The sequence below is a fragment of the Podarcis raffonei genome, chromosome 2, assembly GCF_027172205.1.
Source record: "Podarcis raffonei isolate rPodRaf1 chromosome 2, rPodRaf1.pri, whole genome shotgun sequence".
NCBI classification, from domain to species: domain Eukaryota; kingdom Metazoa; phylum Chordata; class Lepidosauria; order Squamata; family Lacertidae; genus Podarcis; species Podarcis raffonei.
The window spans coordinates 123,299,843-123,320,267 of record NC_070603.1 but is presented as its reverse complement, the minus strand read 5'-3'; the positions used below and the strand labels follow the sequence as shown (position 1 = coordinate 123,320,267).

The following is a 20,425-nucleotide window of genomic DNA, read 5'->3' as shown; positions in this document are numbered from 1 at the left end:
GTGCCGTTGGCCTGATCCATCAGGCCCTTATGTTCTTAATACAGGTATAGATTGGTTATTCATCCTTCACCCGGAGGTCCCAGCGCGGGAATACACACAATCTTTAAATGGGATTAAGCCTTAACAACATTTACTGGAGCCACGGAGAAGGTCCTCTTTCCGCCTCACAGCTCCACTGGTTTCTGCAATAGGGTTTTGCCAGAAGACTTGAGGGAGGGCGAGAATCCATTGCTTGGTTTGCACTGTCCTTCCTAACTTCCTCTCCCTCTTCCCTGTCTGGGTTTCTTGCTTCTGTTTCAGGTGCAAAGCCTGTCCTTAGATGTGGCCGTTGATTCCCGCGAGTCAGTTCAAAGCCCCTCTCGTGGGGCATCACCCAAGAGGTACAAAGTCGGAATGATTCATTGGGTAAGGGAGGATCCTTTGGGCTTCAGAACTGCAGGATTTTGTGAAGTATCAGCTCTCCTCCTCATTCTCCGTCTCTGTTTTCTTCCTCCGATGCCCCCTATATTTGGTAACGCTTAATTCCATGGCCATCTCTAAGCAGCTTGCAATGAAACTGAGAAACAACAACATGTCTTATAAGGGGGAGATCGTTTTTCCAGTTTGTAACGGCGTCAGATTTGAATTTTTTTTCCCCATATGAAAGCATTTTTAAATGTGTGTGTGTTTTTTAAAGAAGTTTCTCATAATTATTTTTATATGTGAAGCTGTGCAATTTTATTTTCTGTTTTACAATTTTACAAATTGAATTTTGGTGTAACTTAACGACAACTTAAAATACATAAAATATAACTTGAGAACAAATTAAAAACCCCAAATCCACAAGTGCTTTCCTATTATTGCAGCTGTTGCAAAGTTGTGTGATATTGTCATCTTTTTACTATTTTTTGAGGGGGGGCGTTGTTACTAATTTACTGTGAAGTGGCTTTTGAGATACGTTATAGGAAGTTTCATACATGGAAGCAAATAAATAGTTGGAATTAAAATTAACAATGACACCCCCACAAAGCAAAGCATAGTAGCACACCCTGAATATTATTATTGTTAATTGTAATAATAGTAGTGTTTCTTGGTCGCTCTACTCGTGAAATAATAATGCAAAGCAACTTTCCAGCACGGTAGACATGCTAAAATCGCAATCAATATAAAACTGAAAAGCGCACACATCAAGACAAAATAAGATACAGGTCTTACAGTTTCTGCCCCACTGGAAGAAGTCTAAAAACCCGCTAAATGAAGGCCTTAAAGCCAAAGTAAAATATGGCACCAGCTATACCCAAGGCTGTCCTTGAGGTGTTGTGGTCTTGAGCCACAGCACAAGTCTTTATAGGTCAAAACCAGCCCGGAAACTAATGCAGTCAGCCAGGATTGGCGCCATGCGCTCCTCCTGTTTGGCCCGCTCTCACTCAGATAAATTGCCTCCACCTCACTGAACAACCCTTTACCCGAAGGTTTATTTCCCTTTTCCTTAAAATTCTAGCCCAGAGTATCCTGCTCCCGGGGACCTTTGTCTCTCCAACCTCAATTCCACCCCACCTCAACCAACCCTCTCAATATAGGTAGGTAGCCGTGTTGGTCTGCCATAGTCGAAACAAAAGAAATTTTTTTCCCCCAGTTGCACCTTAGAGATCAACTAAGTTCTGAAGAAGTGTGCGTGCACACGAAAGCTCATCCCAATAACAAACTTAGTTGGTCTCTAAGGTGCTGTTGTTGTTTAGTCGTTTAGTCGTGTCTGACTCTTCGTGACCCCCTGGACCAGAGCACACCAGGCCCTCCTGTCTTCCACTGCCTCCCGCAGTTTGGTCAAACTCATGCTGGGCGCCTCGAGAACCTCTGCCGTCCCCTTCTCCTTGTGCCCTCCATCTTTCCCAACATCAGGGTCTTTTCCAGGGAGTCTTCTCTTCTCATGAGGTGGCCAAAGTATTGTAGCCTCAGCTTCACGATCTGTCCTTCCAGTGAGCACTCAGGCCTAATTTCCTTCAGAATTGAGAGGTCTGATCTTCTTGCAGTCCATGGGACTCTCAAGAGTCTCCTCCAGCACCATAATTCAAAAGCATCCATTCTTCGGCGATCAGCATTCTTTATGGAATTTTTAAATTTTGTTTCAACCTCCTCAACTAACTGCCTCTTCTCAAATCCTCTCCTTTTAAACTCTCCCTCCTGGAACCACGGCCAATCAGAGGCTGCCATTTGTTAACTATTTGCTGGCAGGGGAAAAAAGAAATAATAATAATAATAATAATAATAATAATAATAATAATAATAATAATTTATTATTTGTACCCCGCCCATCTGGCTGGGTTTCCCCAGCCACTCTGGGCGGCTTCCATAGAAAACCAAAAATACACTAAAATATCACAGATTAAAAACTTCCCTGAACAGGGCTGCCTTAAGATGTCTTCTGAATGTCAGATAGTTATTTATCGCTTTGACATCCGATGGGAGGGCGTTCCACAGGGCAGGCGCCACTACCGAGAAGGCCCTCTGCCTGGTTCCCTGTAACTTTGCTTCTCGCAATGAGGGAACCGCCAGAAGGCCCTCGGCGCTGGACCTCAGCATCCGGGCAGAACGATGGGGGTGGAGACGCTCCTTCAGGTATACTGGGCCGAGGCCGTTTAGGGCTTTAAAGGTCAACACCAGCACTTTGAATTGTACTCGGAAACGTACTGGGAGCCAATGTAGGTCTTTCAAGACCGGTGTTATGTGGTCTCGGCGGCCGCCCCCAGTCACCAGTCTAGCTGCCGCATTCTGGATTAGTTGTAGTTTCCGAGTCACCTTCAAAGGTAGCCCCACGTAGAGCGCATTGCAGTAGTCCAAGCGGGAGATAACCAGAGCATGCACCACTCTGGCGAGACAGTCCGCGGGCAGGTAGGGTCTCAGCCTGCGTACCAGGTGGAGTTGGTAGACAGCTGCCCTGGACACAGAATTGACCTGCGCCTCCATGGACAGCTGTGAGTCCAAAATGATTCCCAGGCTGCGCACCTGGTCCTTCAGGGGCACAGTTACCCTATTCAGGACCAGGGAGTCCTCCACACCAGCCCGCCCCCTGTCCCCCAAAAACAGTACTTCTGTCTTGTCAGGATTCAACCTCAATCCATTAGCCGCCATCCATCCTCCAACTGCCTCCAGGCACTCACACAGGACCTTCACCGCCTTCACTGGTTCTGATTTGAAAGAGAGGTAGAGCTGGGTATCATCTGCATATTGATGGACACCCAGTCCAAACCCCCTGATGATCTCTCCCAGTGGCTTCATATAGATGTTAAAAAGCATGGGGGAGAGGACGGAACCCTGAGGCACCCCACAAGTGAGGGCCCAGGGGTCTGAGCACTCATCCCCCACCACCACTTTCTGAACACGGAAATGCTTGTTGCATCCAACCTGTCCAGCAAAACCAACTTTTTCATCACATGTGCTCAGGCCGTCTTTCCCTAGCGAGTGCCTGTGTTTTGTGCCCAGCCTCTCCCAGAGTCCCAGCCTGCTTTCAACGTTCTGTTTCTGCCACCTCGCAGGGTCCCAAGGGATGTCCTGCATGCCCCTGGAAATGCCCCATTTTTGTGGTGGCGTGGAAGCGGCAGATGTACAGCCAGCTCAGGTAGGGTGTGGCAAGGCTACCCAAAGAAGGTATAACAGGTATACCCTTGTGCCTCATATGCTGTCATGTATCTTAAAAATGCTTAATGCTAAAAGTGCCTAAATGCTAAGAATCAAATGCCATCTCTCTTTTGCTGCTGTGCTTGCAGAAAACAGAAATACATTTAGCTGCGTTTGCAATCTGTAAGGAACGTTCCTCATGCTCATGAGATGGTCACCATGACCTGACAAAGCAGGATGTCTGAAGTTGGGTACTTTCCATCTTACGCAGATGTCTGCACACTGGTTGAGAGCCAGTGTGGTGTAGTGGTTAAGAGTGGTAGACTCGTAATCTGGGGAACCGGGTTCGCGTCTCCACTCCTCCACATGCAGCTGCTGGGTGACCTTGGGCCAGTCACACTTCTCTGAAGTCTCTCAGCCCCACTCACCTCACAGAGTGTTTGTTGTTGTGGTGGAAGGGAAAGGAGAATGTTAGCCACTTTGAGACTCCTTCTTCTTCTTCTTGATAACAAAAGGGGGGATTTTGGCTTTGCTTGCCAAAAGGGGATTTTTTTCCGCTTGCTCGCTGATAATAAGGTAGAAGCAATTAGTAATATCCTGAGTACATATATGGAACAAAGCAGAAGTGATCTGTAAATGGACATAGGATTTAGGAAGCGTTGTGTCCAAGCTCATTGGTTTGATTTTGCTGCAATTTATGAATATGTAATGTTTAATGCTGTTTGGAAAAAGGGATATACAGTGGTACCTTGGGTTACAGACGCTTCAGGATACAGACTCCGCTAACCCAGAAATATTACCTCGGGTTAAGAACTTTGCTTCAGGATGAGAACAGAAATCGTGCTCTGGCGGCGCAGCAGCAGCGGGAGGCCCCATTAGCTAAAGTGGTCCTTCAGGTTAAGAACAGTTTCAGGTTAAGAACAGACCTCCAGAACAAATTAAGTTCTTAACCCATGGTACCACTGTAAACTCAAAGTACCAGAGCTCCACACCCAGTCTTTGGAAACCAATTTCCGCTGGGTCTTATTGCTGTCAGCAATAAATCTTACTTTCTTTTTCTTCATTGCTGTGTTTGTGATTTTTGAGCACACCTTGAAGGTATCAAGTATTTATCTAACCCTTTGCAACAAGGGAAATAACTGTTTAAGGACATGGGGGGCACACGGGGGGGGGCGTTTTGCCTGTGTTATGAGCCCCCCAAGCATAACCCAGTATTTCTCATATGAAGGGCTGCATAGAATGTAGAACCGTAGGTACAAATACCTGTTGGAAATGTAAAGAAAAAGAAGGCACCTTTTATCATATGTGGTGGAAGTGTAAGATAATAAAAGCATTCTTGGAAATGATATACAATGAACTGGAAAAAATGTTTAAAATAACTTTTACCAAAATAAAAACCCAGAGGCTTTTCTATTAGGAATTGTAGGTGCTGAAATTCCAAGGGAGCAGAAAATATTTTTTAGTGTGTGTGACGACAGCTGTGCAGATGTTGTTAGCCCAGAGATGGAAAGAAGATAAAGTCCCTACCAGAGTAGAATGGCAAATTAAGTTGATGGGTTATGCTGAAATAGCAAAAGTGACTGGAAAGCTTAGGAACCAGGAAGACCAAAACTTTAATAAGGAATGAGGGAAAATTATGATTTACCTTGAATCATTTCAAAATGTTAGCGGGACTACAATAACACTTGTAATGTAACGAGAACTATGGACACTACAGAGTTATATAAATTTGGATTATTAAAAAAAAAAGATGCAGTAGAAAAGTTTTAACAACAGAACCCATGGAGGGGAAAGTCCAGAGATTCATGGGAACCTTATAACTTTGGATGTGTTGTAGAGTTGGCAGGCACCCCCAAAGGTCATCTAGTTCAATCCCATGCAATGCAGGAATTTCAACTAAATTGAAAGATGGCCACCCATCTCCTGAGGGAGTCCGTTCCTTGGGATCCTCTTTTCCTAAGGGATGTCTGCTTCCCCTTCCAGGATCTGGTGACCTTCGAGGATGTGGCTGTGTATTTCAGCAACAAGGAGTGGGCCCTACTCAGCACACAGCAGAAATCCCTGCACAGAGAAGTCACCTTGGAGAACTCTTGGAATGTGGCCTCTCTGGGTAAGAATCGATCCCCTCTGTGCTCTGACTTGAGGTAGTTCAGCAAGACTTGGACTCCTCTTGACCTGTATCCTTGTGGGAGAAATTCCTCTGGGGGGGTCAAGGATGGAGGCTCACACCAAATTCCCCATCGGTCAGACTTTATTCAGGCATTTCCCCCCACGGATAACTTGTTCCGGCACATATCCCTTGTTGTTTATCCAGTGTTTTAAGGGCTCAGGAGGGGATGTATTTGACTCCTCCTTGCGCTCACATGCAGCCTCCCCGGACGTGTGCATGTTCTTGTGGTTGAAGTGGTTCTTAAAACTGTGAAGCCAACCGGTGCTGGCTTTGCATTCCTTCGCTGGCTGTGGAAGGTTTGAAGCTTGCTTAGAGAGGGAGAGAGCCTTTCGGTGCAAGCAAAGTCCTTTTGGTGCAAGTGCATGCTTCTGGGTGGGAGCGCACGTTCCCTGCTTTTTAGCTTTCCCGCCAGTTGAGGAGTGGCCATGCTCTCAGACAGAACCATCTCCAAATTTCCCCCTGCATCTTTCAAATTTGTTTGCTTATTTTTCAGTTGCTTGTGCAAATAAAGTGAGCGTAAATTGTGGGTTTGCTGTATTTTTTAAGGATCCTCCTTATTCCTGTGATTGTGAGTTGTATTAAACTTTTTAAATGTTTTAATTTCTGTAACCTACCATGGTATCTTTGGGTGAAGGGCAGGGTAATAATAATGATGATGATGATGATGATGATGTTCTTTTCTCCTGCTGTGCTCTTACCAGGTTTCTCTGTCTGATTTCAGCAGGTGTTGGGGGGGATGAGAAACATGGAGACCAATATGCCAGGCCAGTAGGGGGAAGCAAGATTCAGGAGATGGAAGAGAACTTCAGGACTCCAGGAGGAGAGAATAAGCAGAAGAAAAACCCAGCAGAGGAAGGCAAGAAGACATATTGGCCAGGGATTAACCTCCACGAAGTTCCAGTTCAGGAACACAATCCCAAGGGAAAGAAAAGGAATATCTGCCCCGTGTGTGGGAAACACTTCAGCTACAAATCAGATCTCAGTGTTCATAGGAGAATCCACACGAGTCTGAAGCAACACAGATGTTTGGAGTGCAGGGTGAGCTTTAGGCAGAGCGCACACCTCGCTACTCATCAGACAATCCACACGGGCGAAAAGCCGTATCAGTGCTCATTGTGCGGAAAGAGCTTTCGGCAGCGTGCCAACTTCACATCACATCAGAGAACCCACACGGGAGAGAGGCCGTATCACTGCTCCGAGTGCGGGAAGAGCTTCAGTCGGAACACAAGCCTCACTGCCCACCTAAGGAAACACACGGGAGAGAAACCCTACAGCTGTTCTGTGTGCCGCCGGAACTTTTGCGACAAGTCGGGCCTGAACCTGCACCAGTTAATTCATTCAAAGGAGAAGCCTCATAAATGCCTGGTGTGCGGCAAGAGCTTCATTCGGCGCTCGCAGCTGACCTCCCACGAAGGGATCCACACAGGGGAGAAACAGTATCGGTGCTCGGTGTGCGGGAAGAGCTTCCATCGGATGTCCAACCTGAAGTCGCACCAGAGGATTCACGCAGTAGACAAACCCTACAACTGCTTGGAATGCAGCAGGAGCTTTTACGAAAAATCGCGCCTTCTCACACACCAGAGAATGCACATGGGGGAAAAGCCGTATCAGCGCACCAATGACAATGCATATACAACCTGAGGCCACTGTGGGTACAAGGATGGGGCTGCATATGTGGGGCTGGAGCTGAGTGTCTTGTATTTCCCATAATTTTTGCACATTTTTAATGCCAATACAAAAATGTAATAAAAATTTAAAAGGTATTGGTATGCCAGTGATCTATATTGGAATCATAGAATCTACTGTCAAACAGCTCTTACGGCCAGAAAGTTTTTTCGTATGTTTAGTCGGAATCTCCTTCCCTAAAACATGAAGCCATTGGTACGTAGCATACTCCCCCTCAGACAAGTCACAGCTGTCTCGAACATTGTTCCCTCTGTCTGACCTTTTGCGGTCTCAGCAGTCTGCAGTGTCCTGTCTGTGACCTTTGTCCCTGAGACCGTTTGTCTCTTTCGTCATACACTGTGCAAGGGGAAAATGACGCTGTGGAAACAGGTGCCAAAATAACTTTGTACCAGCCCACGATCTCGGGACTGGAAGATGTGTAAAGGTCACAGGCCAAAATGTATCTGCCTAGCTTGCATATTTGTCTCAATAAAAAGGAGACTCCACAGGCTAGCCGGCAGCTCGCTTCAGCCCACCTGTGCGCAGCTCACATGATGATCAACTCCTGTCTTGGGCCTTCACTTCATGTGCGTCCTATGGAGCAAATGCAGGCTTCGCGGGCTACCCCAGAAGCCAGAACAGCGAGAGGGAGCACTGCGCAGGGCTCCCTCTCGCTGTTCTAGCTTCCGGCTTAGCCGCGCAAAGTCTTCGCAGGGGAGCGGGGAGCCTTCATCCCGCTTCCCTGCGCCGGCTTCGCACGGCAATCCATGGCTTTCGCGGGAGGGACAGAGCATGACTTTCTCACTTCCCCCACCTCTTGCAAAAGCGCCCAAGAGTGATTGCCTGGGCCCTCCTATTATTTTATTCAAGTTGGCACATCTGCTGAGAAGTAAGCCAACTCAGATCAAGGTGCTTTTGGAAAAAACTAGTTTCCTGATCCATTTCATTTGGGTTTTAGGCCCAGTTTGGGCTCAGAAACTGCTTTGGTCGCCCTGTATGATGATGACCTCTGTCGAGAGAGAGATTAGGGAAACATGTCCCTGTTCATTCTTCTCGACCTGTCAGCGGCTTTTGATACCATCGACCATGGTATCCTTCTGGAGCGACACTCCGAACTAGGAGAGTTTGGCATGACTTTGTGATGGTTCCAGTCCTAGTTGGATGGTCGTTCCCAGAGGGTGGTACATGGGGAGTGATTTTCAGCCCCCTGCAACCTTCAATGTGGGGTTCCGCAGGGCTCAAGCTTATCCCCCAGGTTGTTAAACATCTACATGAAACTGCTGGGTGGTGTTATCTGGAGGTTTGGAGTACGTTGTCCGCAGTATGCTGATGACACTCAGCTCTGTTTCTCCTTTACACCTGCAGGTGAGGCAGTGGAAGTTCTGGACCAGTGTCTTGCCTCGGTAATGGACTGGAGAGAGCCAACAAACTTCAGCTCAATCCAGATAAGACCGAGGCACTGTTAGTGGGTGGTTCCCTAGGCCACCTGCTCTTCACGGGGTCACGTTTCCTCCGAAGGAGCAGGTTCACAGCTTGGGGGTACTCCTGGAGCCTTTGCTGTCGCTCGAGGCTCAGGCGGCCTCGGTGGCCCGGAGTGCCTTCCATCAGCTTCGGTAGGAGAAGGAGAAGCTGTGAGGATACTGTCTACCTGTGTCTCATTTCAGTCAGGAAGGGAAAGATCTAGAAAGAGAAGAATCCCAAACCAGTTTTGAAGGGTGTGGTGACCCCCTGGGTCTTCTATACTGTCAGAAGTACCTCAGGAGCGTGGAAACTGACAGAAAGTACCACCTTGTTTAAGAATCAAAATATTAAGGTGCAACAGCTAAATTAAGGAGCTGAAGTGAAATAACTGGAAATAAGCTCAGCACTGGCCATCCTCTCTAGACACCTGTAACATGGAAGAGGAATAACTTAAAAGAAGCAACAGAAGTTTAAAAGAAGCTGTGCATTTACTACTTTGTTTAGAAGCCTGTAACACACACTAAATTTAGTACAATTTATTAATAGGTTTACTGTTTCCTGAAAGAACATTATCTATCTCTTGACACGTCCTTTGCTTTTTTCAACTTTGTTGTGTAAAATAAATCTTTCTTGTTTGTTCAACTTCTGCCAGAGTCTCCAAGGATCTTTGTTTATGTTCACACAGAAAGATAATCCTATTTTTATTTCAAACTATCCCAATAATAATTGGGACAAAATATTTTAAAAGCTGGCAAAGAGACCTTGCCAATTTTATATGGCAAGGGAAGAAAGCCAGAAGAAAATCAGAAATAATGATGGGGCCAAAAGAAACGGGGGGATTTGCAGTCCTAGATTTAAGAAGATATTTTGAAGCAGCGTGCTGGAGTTGGATGAAAGAGTGGATGTTACTAAAAGATACTGAAGTTTTGGAACTAGAAGGCTGGGACAAAATACAGGGTTGGCATGGATATTTATTCTATGGGAAAATACAATTGCATAAAGGATTTACGAACCGCCTAGTGAGAAAGGCCCTATTTGAGGTATGGGAGAGAACGAAAGAGAGAATTATAGAAAGAACTCCAAGGTGGACCTCTCCAATAGAGGCAACCTCGACATTAAAAAAAAAATTGCCTGGCCAACTTATAGAGATTTAGCAGAAGGAATGAATGAAAATAGTGGTACCTCAGGTTAAGTACTTAATTCGTTCTGGAGGTCCGTACTTAACCTGAAACTGTTCATAACCTGAAGCACCACTTTAGCTAATGGGGCCTCCTGCTGCTGCCGCAGCGCCGGAGAACGATTTCTGTTCTCATCCTGAAGCAAAGTTCTTAACCTGAAGCACTATTTCTGGGTCAGTGGAGTCTGTAACCTGAAGTGTATGTAACCTGAGGTACCACTTTATCAAATGAAAAGAATACGAAGAACTCAAAATACTGGGAATAAATTGGTTAGAATATTTCCAACTTAAGGCAATATATGAGAAAGATATAAAAACTAGGGGATTTGGGAATAAAATTTCAAAGTTAGAAAGAGAGGTTTTACAAAATAATAAAAAATACTCTCTAAAATATATAGATTATTAGATGAAGTGCATGAGGAGATTAAAAAATTGATAAAAGTATCATATATCAGAAGGGTAGAAGCATATTTACTAGGAATCTTGAGTAAACATATCCCCAAAGACAAAATTAACATATTTCTGTATGCAACAACAGCAGCGAAAATGTTGGTAGCCAGTCATTGGAAAGGAAATTATATCCCAACAAAAGGGGACTGGTTAAGTAAACTATGTGAGTACCTGGAGTTAGCAAAATTGACGGATTTAATAAGGAATAAATCCAAAACTATAATACAGAAACCATGGGAATGCTTAAATGAATATTTATACAAGCAGGGCTCAAATACGAAAGTTTGGCTATACTTAGACTAAGCTTGTTAAGAATATAGAGAACATAAAGATTTGACGGATTATGAAAGAACCTAAGGAAGGGAAATGATTGAAGAACAGATGTAAAGACGAGCAAGATAACTAAGAGGCGTGCGGTGAATGCGGTGGAAGTCTTTTAAAATATTTTAACTAGGATTTATATTATTGTAATACTTGAAGGAGTAAAAATTAAGGGGGTGAAGCAATTAGCAATTCAAGCTAAAGAGCTAGCCCAGGAAGATGAAAAAAAAGTAACTACGCTATCTAAACAGGGGGCAGAATTGCCGGACCCCCAGAGAAGAGCTAATATGATTTTGGGAGGAATTCCGGAAGAAATACAGGCTAAAGAGTTGGAAGAAACTTTGAGAACCTGGCTATGCTCCACCTCCATGAGGTCCAGTGCCAAGGGCCTTCTGGCGGTTCCCTCGGTATGAGAAGCCAAGTAACAGGGAACCAGGCAGAGGGCCTTCTCGGTAGTGGCACCCACTCTGTGGAACGCCCTCCCATCAGATGTCAAAGAGAAAAATAACTATCAAACTGTTAGAAGACATCTGAAGGCAGCCCTGTTTAGGGAAGCTTTTAATGTTTAATAGGTTCGAATCCCTGCGGCGGGGTGCGCTCCCGTTGCTCGGTCCCAGCGCCTGCCAACCTAGCAGTTCGAAAGCACCCCCGGGTACAAGTAGATAAATAGGGACCGCTTACTAGCGGGAAGGTAAACGGCGTTTCCGTGTGCTGCGCTGGCTCGCCAGATGCAGCTTGTCACGCTGGCCACGTGACCCGGAAGTATCTGCGGACAGCGCTGGCCCCCGGCCTCTTAAGTGAGATGGGTGCACAACCCTAGAGTCAGACACGACTGGCCCGTACAGGCAGGGGTACCTTTACCTTTTTACTAGTAGTAGTAGATTATTATTATTATTAGTAGTAGTAGTAGTAGTACTCAAGGAGTTAGTCTGAAGGCAGAAGATGTGGAACGAGCCCATTGCTGCCGAGGGCCTAAGGGGAGAAAATCCCCCAGGAATGCAATAGTTACGTTTTCTAGAGAGAAGCTGCAACAGCAGGTATACCAGACTTTGAAGGAAATTGAGTTTCCAAGGGAAAAGAGTGTGGGTGAGTCGAGATGTATGCCAGGCTACTTTAAGGCAAGAAAGCCCAATGAAACCTTATGCACAAAAACTGCATAACAACGACATAACATAAGGTTTTACAGCTGAATTTTATAAGGAAATGGTAGAAATTTTGGCCCCGGAACTACAACAACTTTTTAACAGTATACTAGAAGGGGAAAAGGCCCCAGAAACATGGAGAAAGGCAGAAATAATGGTAATCTTAAAATTAAACAAAGACCCTAAAGAAGTAGGTTCATATGGACCTCTAAGTCTATTAAACCAAGATTATAAAATCTTCGCCAAAATTATGGCACCCCCCAAATAATAAAAGAAGACCAATATCACGGACAAGTAAAGAAGTTCGGGCTACTGAAATTAGATGTCTTTAAAGCATTTGATACACTCTCACGGGAGTTTTTATGGGAAACAATGACAAAATATGGAATAGGAGAGGTTTATCGGTTCGCGAAGGGATGCGGGTAGCACTGTGGATTAAACCACAGAGCCTAGGGCTTACTGATCGGAAGGTCGGTGGTTCGAATCCCCACAACGGGGTGAGCTCCTGTTGCTCGGTCCCAGCTCCTGCCAACCTAGCAGTTCAAAAGCATGTCAAAGTGCAAGTAGATAAATAGGTCTGGCGGGAAGGTAAACCGCGTTTCCGTGCGCTGCTCTGGTTTGCCAGAAGCGGCTTAGTCATGCTGGCCACATGACCCAGAAGCTGTACGCCGGCTCCCTCGGCCAATAAAGCAAGATGAGCGCCGCAACCCCAGAGTCAGTCACGACTGGATCTCACGGTCAGGGGTCCCTTTACCTTTATCAGTTCACGATACAAGAACTATATAAGGAAAGAACAGCAGTGGGGAGAGTTAATGGGGAATACTCCCAATCTCCCCCAATACGCAGAGGCGTTCGGCAGCGGTGTGCTCTTTCGCCGTTCCTATTTATAATGGCTATAGAACAACTAGCGGAAAGAATAAGAAACTGTGGAAGGATAGAGGTCTATAAGCTTGGGAAAGAGAAGATGAAAATCAATTTGTTTGCAGATGATATTATTGGAATCATAACAAATCCTAAGGAAGAGATAAAAGAATAAAAGATAATATTCGAAGATTTTGAGGAATATTCTGGATTAGGGATAAATACAACAAAATCAGAAATAATGTGTTGTTGTTTAGTCGTGTCCGACTCTTCGTGACTCCATGGACCAGAGCACGCCATGCACTTCTGTCTTCCACTGCCTCCCGCAGCTTGGTCAGACTCATGCTGGTAGCTTCAAGAACATTATCCAACCATCTCGTCCTCTGTCGTCCCCTTCTCCAGAAAAAACGTAATAAACAACATAACAGGAATGGGCCTGGTGTCTAAAAGAATAAAATACCTAGGCATCAAACTCTGCAGAAATATTAACAAGACTGCAGAATTCAACTATAAGAAGGTATGGCATAAAATACTAAAGGATATGAAAAGATGGAGAAACAAAACTCTAAGCATTACAGCTGTCAAGGTTACTAAAATGTTATGGGTCCCTAAGCTGAGCTATCTCTTTCAAGCTATCCCACTAGAGATGAGAAAACAGCAAATGAAACAATGGAATCATGAGAAAAGACAATGGATATTTGGAAGTAAAAAATCAAGGATGCAAAAGAGATTTGTGTACAACCACAAATCAGAACTAGGGTGGGGCCTCCCAAACATTTACAATTATTACGAAGTTGTTCAATTAAAAAAATTACTAGAAATTGCAGTTGAAAACAAACAAAAGTGGATCAAATTTGAGGATGAGGCAAACAATGGCGCAGTAAGATTTGGAATTTTCCAAAATAATGTAATGAAAGATTTGAAATCTGCAATAGGCCCCAGGAAATTGGCATTAAGTATATGGAGGAAATGGCAACCTTTCTGGTTAAAAGGATTTCTCTAAGTGCACCCTTAGAAAGTATTTATGAGGTAACAGATGATCCCAAATGGAAAATTCTAAACGCTAAGGGATATCATATAGTTAAAGGTATGTATAGAGGAGAGTTGTGCTGGTCCCGGGGGGGGGTTTACCGTGTGGCGTGGTCTGGGTCGAGGGTCTGGAGGCTGTCCATCAAGGGCGAAGCGGGGTCCAAGACAAGGAGCCGGGCGTGGTCAGGAACTCTGGAAGAGTAGGTCAGGGTGCTGGCAGGAACAGTTTTCCTGGCCCACAGGTGACTCGCCTCTCCTGGTCTTAAGGTGAGCACTTCTCCTGAGAGAACCTAGTTCCCTCCGGGGGTCTGCTGGGTGGAGATGTTCACTGCATTGTTGTAAGCGAACTCTGCCAATGCTAGGTGGTCGCCCCAGTCGTCCGGCTGGAAGCTGGAGTAACACCACAGATACTGCTCCAGCACCGCGTTTGCCCATTCCGTCTGACCATCGGTCTGCAGGGGGTAGGCTGAAGATAGACAGACCTCTGTCCCGAGGGCCTGATGCAACGCTCGCCAGAAGCAGGGATGTCAACTGGACGCCCCAGTAGGAAACCACATGCTCAGGAAGGCCATGCAGGCAGAAGATGGGCTGAATGTATAGCTGAGCAGTTTCTTTGGCCGTGGGTACAGATGGGCAGGGGGCACAGTGCACCATCTTAGTGAAATGGTCTGTGAAAACCAGGAGGCAGGTACAGCCACGAGACTGGGGTAAGTCCACCACAAAGTCCAGTGAGACCATGTGCCAAGGACGTGGTGGGACTGGCAACAGCTGAAGTAGGCCGGGGGGTCTTCCACTCATCCCCGGCTTGGATCCAAATCAAATTGTAGCCCCCCCCGGAGGTCTAGCTTGGTGAACACCTGCACCCCTTGCACCTGCTCCAGCAACTCCGAGATAAGGGGCAAGGGGTACCGGTCTGGGATAGTAATCTTGTTCAGGGCCCGGTAATCATGGCAAAGACAAAGCTCCCCACACTTCTTAACGAAGAGCACTGGAGCGGCAGTGGGCGAGGTGGACGGCCAAATGAACCCCGCTCCAGGATCTTGCGAAGGAAGTCCTGCAAAGCTTCGCGCTCCAGCTCCGTAAGAGAGTATAGGCGACTCACCGGCAGGGGCGCCCCGGTCTGGAGGTCTATGCTGCAGTCAAAAGACCGATGGGGCGGCAGCCCCCCGTTCCTCAAACACGTCTTGGTAGTCCTGGTAAACAGCAAGGAGAGTTGACGCAGCCTCCCCGGTGGTGGCAGCCGCTAGCATCCCGGACCGAGCATGGGGACACGGGTCTGGGAAGTGCACAGTCCGATTGACCCAGTTGATCTGAACATTGTGAGACTCCAGCCAGTCCATCCCGAGCACCAGGGGAAACCGGGGCATGGTAGCAATGTCCAAAGTTCACACCTCCCGGTGCTGCTAGTGACACAGAACCAAGGGCTGGGTCTCCTGAGTAATGGTGCCCGAGCACAGGAGCCGTCTGCCAATTGCCTCCACCTGTATCAGTTCCGACTTATCCTGGAGTGGCACCTGGTGATGGGCAGCAAAGGCAGAGTCCATATACGAGCGGGTTGCCCCTGAATGCACCAGAGCATGGGTGAGAATCCAGGGCCCGCCAGAGGGGTAAAGGCGCACCAGAACCATGAGGTGTCGCAATTCCACTGGTGAGGGCCCCTCTTGCATGGTTTGGGACCCCATGTACCAGGGCCTTCGGCTTGGCGGTTTCCCTGTGGCTGGCATCTTCTCGGGACAGGATCGGGCGTAATGTCCACTCCCACCGCAGTAGAGACACAGACTCCCCTCGCGACGCTGCGTCTTCGAGGGGGAGAGGTGAGGTCGCACTGCCCTGAGCTGCGTTGGCTAGTCCGGCAACTCGGCTGTGGCCATGGACCTGCTGGGAAGGACTGGAGCCAGGAGCCGGGAGTGCTGGCAGTCCCGGGCCTGGCGACGGTCCTCCAACCGATCGTCTATCTGCAGGCTCCGCTGAATGAGGGCGTCCAGCATGGTGGGGCGATCCATCATGGCCATCTGGTCCAGTATCTCATCTGAAAACCCCTCGAAATACTGATCCCGCAGTGCGAAGTCATTCCAGGACAAGTCCTGTGCCAACAGCCGAAATTCTGTGGTGTAGGCAGCGGCTGTGGACTTATCCTGTTTCAACCGACGAATTGCCCGATTGGCTTGGCTCCCCTTCAGAGGGTTGCCAAACGCAGTCTCCAAGTGGTTACAAAACCCCACAGTCTGTCAGCAAAGGAGAGTCTTGCCGGAGCAGTGGCAAAGCCCACTTAGCCGCCTGGTCCTTCAGCAAGCTGCTCAAAAAGTGCACCTTGGTGCGATTGTCAGGAAAATTCCAGGATCGCCCCTGAATATACAGCTTGGCCTGGGCGAGGAACATGGGAAAGCTGGCCGGGGACCCATCAAATTTCTCTGGCAGGGCCCCTGGGTACTTGCCAGAAACTGGGGCGTCAGCCCCAGGAGCCGGTAAGGCGTCCAACCGCTGCTGAAGCGCCATAACTGCATTGCTTAGCTGCTGAACGGTGTGAGTCAAGGCCTGGTTCTCCTGGGCCAATGCCACCAACGCAGCTGCCTGGTCGGCCATGGCTTCTGGCTCTTCCCAAATGCACCCCAACGAAGGGGGAGTGCGGGTGTGGTGGGAGCAAACTGTGCTGGTCCCGGGGGGGTTACCGTGAGGTGTGGTCTGAGTCCGGTCCTGGGTTGAGGGTCTGGAGGCTGTTCATCAAGGGTGAAGCGGGGTCCAAGGCAAGGAGCCGGGAGTGGTCAGGAACTCCGGAAGAGCAGGTCAGGGTGCTGGCAGGAACAGGTTTCCAGTGATGTTGCTCCCGCAACCTAGGACTGGGCTGACTGGCCTTTATCTCCTCTGAGGCATAGGGCGGTCCTGGCCCACAGGTGACTCACCTCTCCTGGCCTTAAGGCGAGCACTTCTCCTGAGAGAACCTAGTTCCCTCCGCCTCTCTGCCCTGAGCCTCTGCAGCTCAGGAGAGGCTGGAGGGTTACTGGACCCAGAGGCAACCTCACCTTCCCCTGACAGGGCTGGGAGAGGAGCACCTGCAGGCAATGGGTCCTCGATTGCCTCCAGAGCCAGAGTGGATTCATCTGGTGCTCCCGAGGATCTGGCACAGGTGCGGGCCCTTCAGATTCAAGCCCCTGCCCCGGCTCAGCCGGCCCTGGAGGCAGGGACTCCTGTGCAGGCTGGGATTCCTCAGGTTCAGCCTCTGAATCAGATTCCCAGGCCATCACAAGAGTCCTCAAAGTCATTTAAGTAATAGAGAATATAGGTAACCAATATTGGTTAAAAATTGGAGGGCTATACAACAAAATTTCCAAAGTCCAAGAGACAGGAAACAGGAGTTTAGAAGAGCCAGTAGAGGAACTATACAAACAAATGAACAGACAACCCAACTTATTCAAAAGATGTGGAGTAAGGAAGAACAAGTTAGCGAAGCAAAGGTTGAAAGGATAATGAAAGGAACAGATGAGATTAAAGTAAGCAAATTTTGAGAACTGAAATTAAAATTCTTTCTAAAATGGTATATTTTTAAATTTTTTATTAAATTTTATTTAACATAATTATTACAAAATACAAGCAAAATACATAAAAATACATACATACATACGTTTTTTCAGATAAGCAAACATATATAAAAAAAGAAAAAAAAGAAAAAGGAAGAAAAGAAAAAGAAAAAAATAAGAAGAAAAAATGGAAGAACTTCTTCCAAATTTATTCTACAAATATCTCAATAATAAAATTACACTGCACTTCATATATCCATTTTAAACAAATTTTTATGTTATTCCGTATTTTTCCCATACAATCTCATAAAATTTTCTAATCAATGTTTTCTGAATCTTTTATAAATCTATTTTATTTTATTTTTTTAAATAAATGTTTATTAAGATTTTACAAAACAAAAAAGTCATAATTTCAAATAAATCAATAAATCTATTTTAAACACAACCAATATCTTATACTTAATCCTTGTCTATAATTATTTTAACATTTCCATTGTTTCTACATTATATTTGCATGATTTATTCAGCCATTCTTTGGTCGGAACGTAATTCCCTTTCCTATTATTGGCTATTAATGTTCCTTCTCAAGGTCATGAAGGAATCTGAAGAGGTGATTCAAGCAACACAAAAGGAGATGTCTCCTAAAGATCAGGAGGAACTTTCTGATAGTAAGAGCCAGCAGTGAAAAGGAACTCCCTCAGAAGGGGGTGGACTCTCCTTCATTGGAGGTCTATAAGAAGAAGTTGGATGGCCATCTGTCATGGATGCTTGAAATGATTTTTTTCTGCGTTGGCAGGTGTTGGACTAGATTCCGAATCTACCATTCTATTATTCACCATGCTGTGAGTTCTTGAATTGACTTTTTTACGAGGGAAATTTTATCTACATTCCATGCGCTGATATGCTTTCAACCCTGTATGAATTATTTGGTGGGCCATGAGAGTGGCACTCTGACTGAAGGCCTTCCCACATTCCAAACACTAAGAAGATTTCTCTCTGGTGTGAATTCTGTGATGCAAAGCGAGATTGCGGCTGTGACTGAAGCTCTTTCCACATTCAAAGCACTGATAGGGTTTCTCCCCTGTATGGATTCTTTGGTGGGAAGCGAGATTGGTGCTGTTACTGAAGCTCTTTCCACATTCCAAGCACTGATGTGGTTTCTCTCCTGTATGAACTTTTTGATGGGAATAGAGACTCTGACTGTGACTGAAGCTTTTTCCACATTCCAAGCACTGATAGGGTTTCTCCCCTGTATGGATTCTTTGATGAAAAGTGAGAGTGCCCTTTCGACTGAAGCTCTTCCCACATTCCAAGCACTGATGTGGTTTCTCCCCTGTATGGATTCTTTGATGCAAAGTGAGCCTGCTGCTTTCACTGAAGCTCTTTCCACATTCCAAGCACTGATGTGGTTTCTCCCCTGTATGTATTCTTTGATGCAAAGTGAGACTGTCCTTTCGACTGAAGCTCTTCCCACATTCCAAGCACTGATAGGGTTTTTCCCCTGTATGAATTCTTTGATGGGAAGTGAGACTATGGCTGTGACGGAAGCTCTTCCCACATTCGAAGCACTGATATGGTTTCTTCCCTGTATGAATTCTTTGATGGGAAGTGAGACTCTGCCTGTGACTGAAGCTCTTCCCACATTCCAGGCACTGAAAGGGTTTCTCCCCTGTATGAATTCTTTGATGGGAAGTGAGATTACACTTCCAATTGAAGCTCTTTCCACATTCTCTGCAGTGATACAATTTCTCTCCTCTGTGAATTCTTCCATGTGAAGTGAGGCTATCCCTCCGAATGAAGCTCTTTCGTTGATGGGAGGTGGACTGGGAGCTCTGGCCGATGTTCTCTCCATACTCTGAATATTTATTTGATTTCTCCGATATGTGGATTCTGTTGTGGTCCCCCTTGTTCTTCCCTTCAACTTCATCACCATCTGCAATGAAGAGAGAACATAATTATCGCCTCAGGAAGAAATGGAGCTCCAGATTATTGAACAGAGTTCCCCGCCCCTCCAACTCACTAAGAGACTTGAGAGTGCTCCGTTTCAGCCTCAAAAGGACTTCCTTGAAGTCTAAATTAATGGCATTGTAGATGTGTGGCATCTTCAACCCCCCAACATTTGAGCACGCCTGAGGGGTGCCTGACTCTCTTGAAACCAGTGGGCCACACTTCCAGCATACTGTGACCAGGGTGCAGATGACACAGAACCACTCAGAGCGAAGGGGACGTGGTTCACATCCATTATTGAACAAAGTTAATGAATGCTTGTGATAAAGGAAGGACTGAAGTTAGATGTGAGGCCTTACAATAGTTTTCACTGCCTTTGTTGGCTGACATTAACTGACATATTGCTTGGCTTTTATTTGGGATAGATTTGATTTGGCTCAATCCTGGAATCCACCCCATATGCAAGGTCAGTCATCTCTTTGGTCAATCAAATGCAAACAGAAGCCAAAACAACAAACCTGACTGAAGTTACTTCAACTTCCCTAAAAACTCTCAAGCCCACATTTAAGAAGGCCTGGGTGGTTCAGACAAGCCTGGTCATTGTTTCAAAATGCATGACTAGACAAAGAATATTCACAAACCGTTGATATCCCTCCATTCAGGGCTCACGGTGTGGATGTTAGAATCCCAGATGCTGTTGGTCTCCATCCAAATAGTGGTGGTTCATCAAATAGAGCAGGGATGTGCAACAGGTCGATCACGATCTACTGGTTGATCCCTGCGAGGTTTTGGTCAATCGCAGTCAATTGCTGGCCCCCTCCCGGATCCTCCCTCCATTGTTGGAGAATGGAAGACAGAGCTTACAAACCGAGGCTGGAGGCTGGTTTCCCCCCAGCGCTCCTTTGGTGAGTTGCTAATAAAAGCTCAACAACTTTGACCTGAACCCCTACAAAACAGGGGTAGATCACTCCAAGTTTTTAATTCTGTGAGTAGATCGCAGTCTCTTGGAAGTTGGCCACCCCTGAAATAGAGGTAGGCATGGAATTTCAAAACTGATGTTATGATCTAACAGGGAATTTTAACGAGAGGGTCC

General features: G+C 46.4%; 2 protein-coding genes across 2 annotated transcripts; one reads left to right on the top strand and one right to left on the bottom strand.

The window, feature by feature from the left end:
- Positions 1-351: 351 nt before the first annotated feature.
- LOC128408864 (gastrula zinc finger protein XlCGF7.1-like) lies at positions 352-7,405 on the top strand. The gene is made up of 3 exons (XM_053378883.1): positions 352-380; positions 5,578-5,704; positions 6,486-7,405. Exon 3 carries the CDS (start codon positions 6,557-6,559, stop codon positions 7,403-7,405), a length of 849 nt encoding a protein of 282 aa, XP_053234858.1. The 5' UTR covers positions 352-380; positions 5,578-5,704; positions 6,486-6,556.
- Positions 7,406-17,815: 10,410 nt separating this feature from the next.
- On the bottom strand, positions 17,816-19,331 carry LOC128408863 (zinc finger protein 239-like; the record flags this gene model as incomplete). The annotated part of the gene is made up of 1 exon (XM_053378881.1): positions 17,816-19,331. A coding segment is annotated over one exon (966 nt), but the record flags the coding sequence as incomplete, so codon positions are not given.
- Between the last annotated feature and the right edge of the window lie 1,094 nt (positions 19,332-20,425).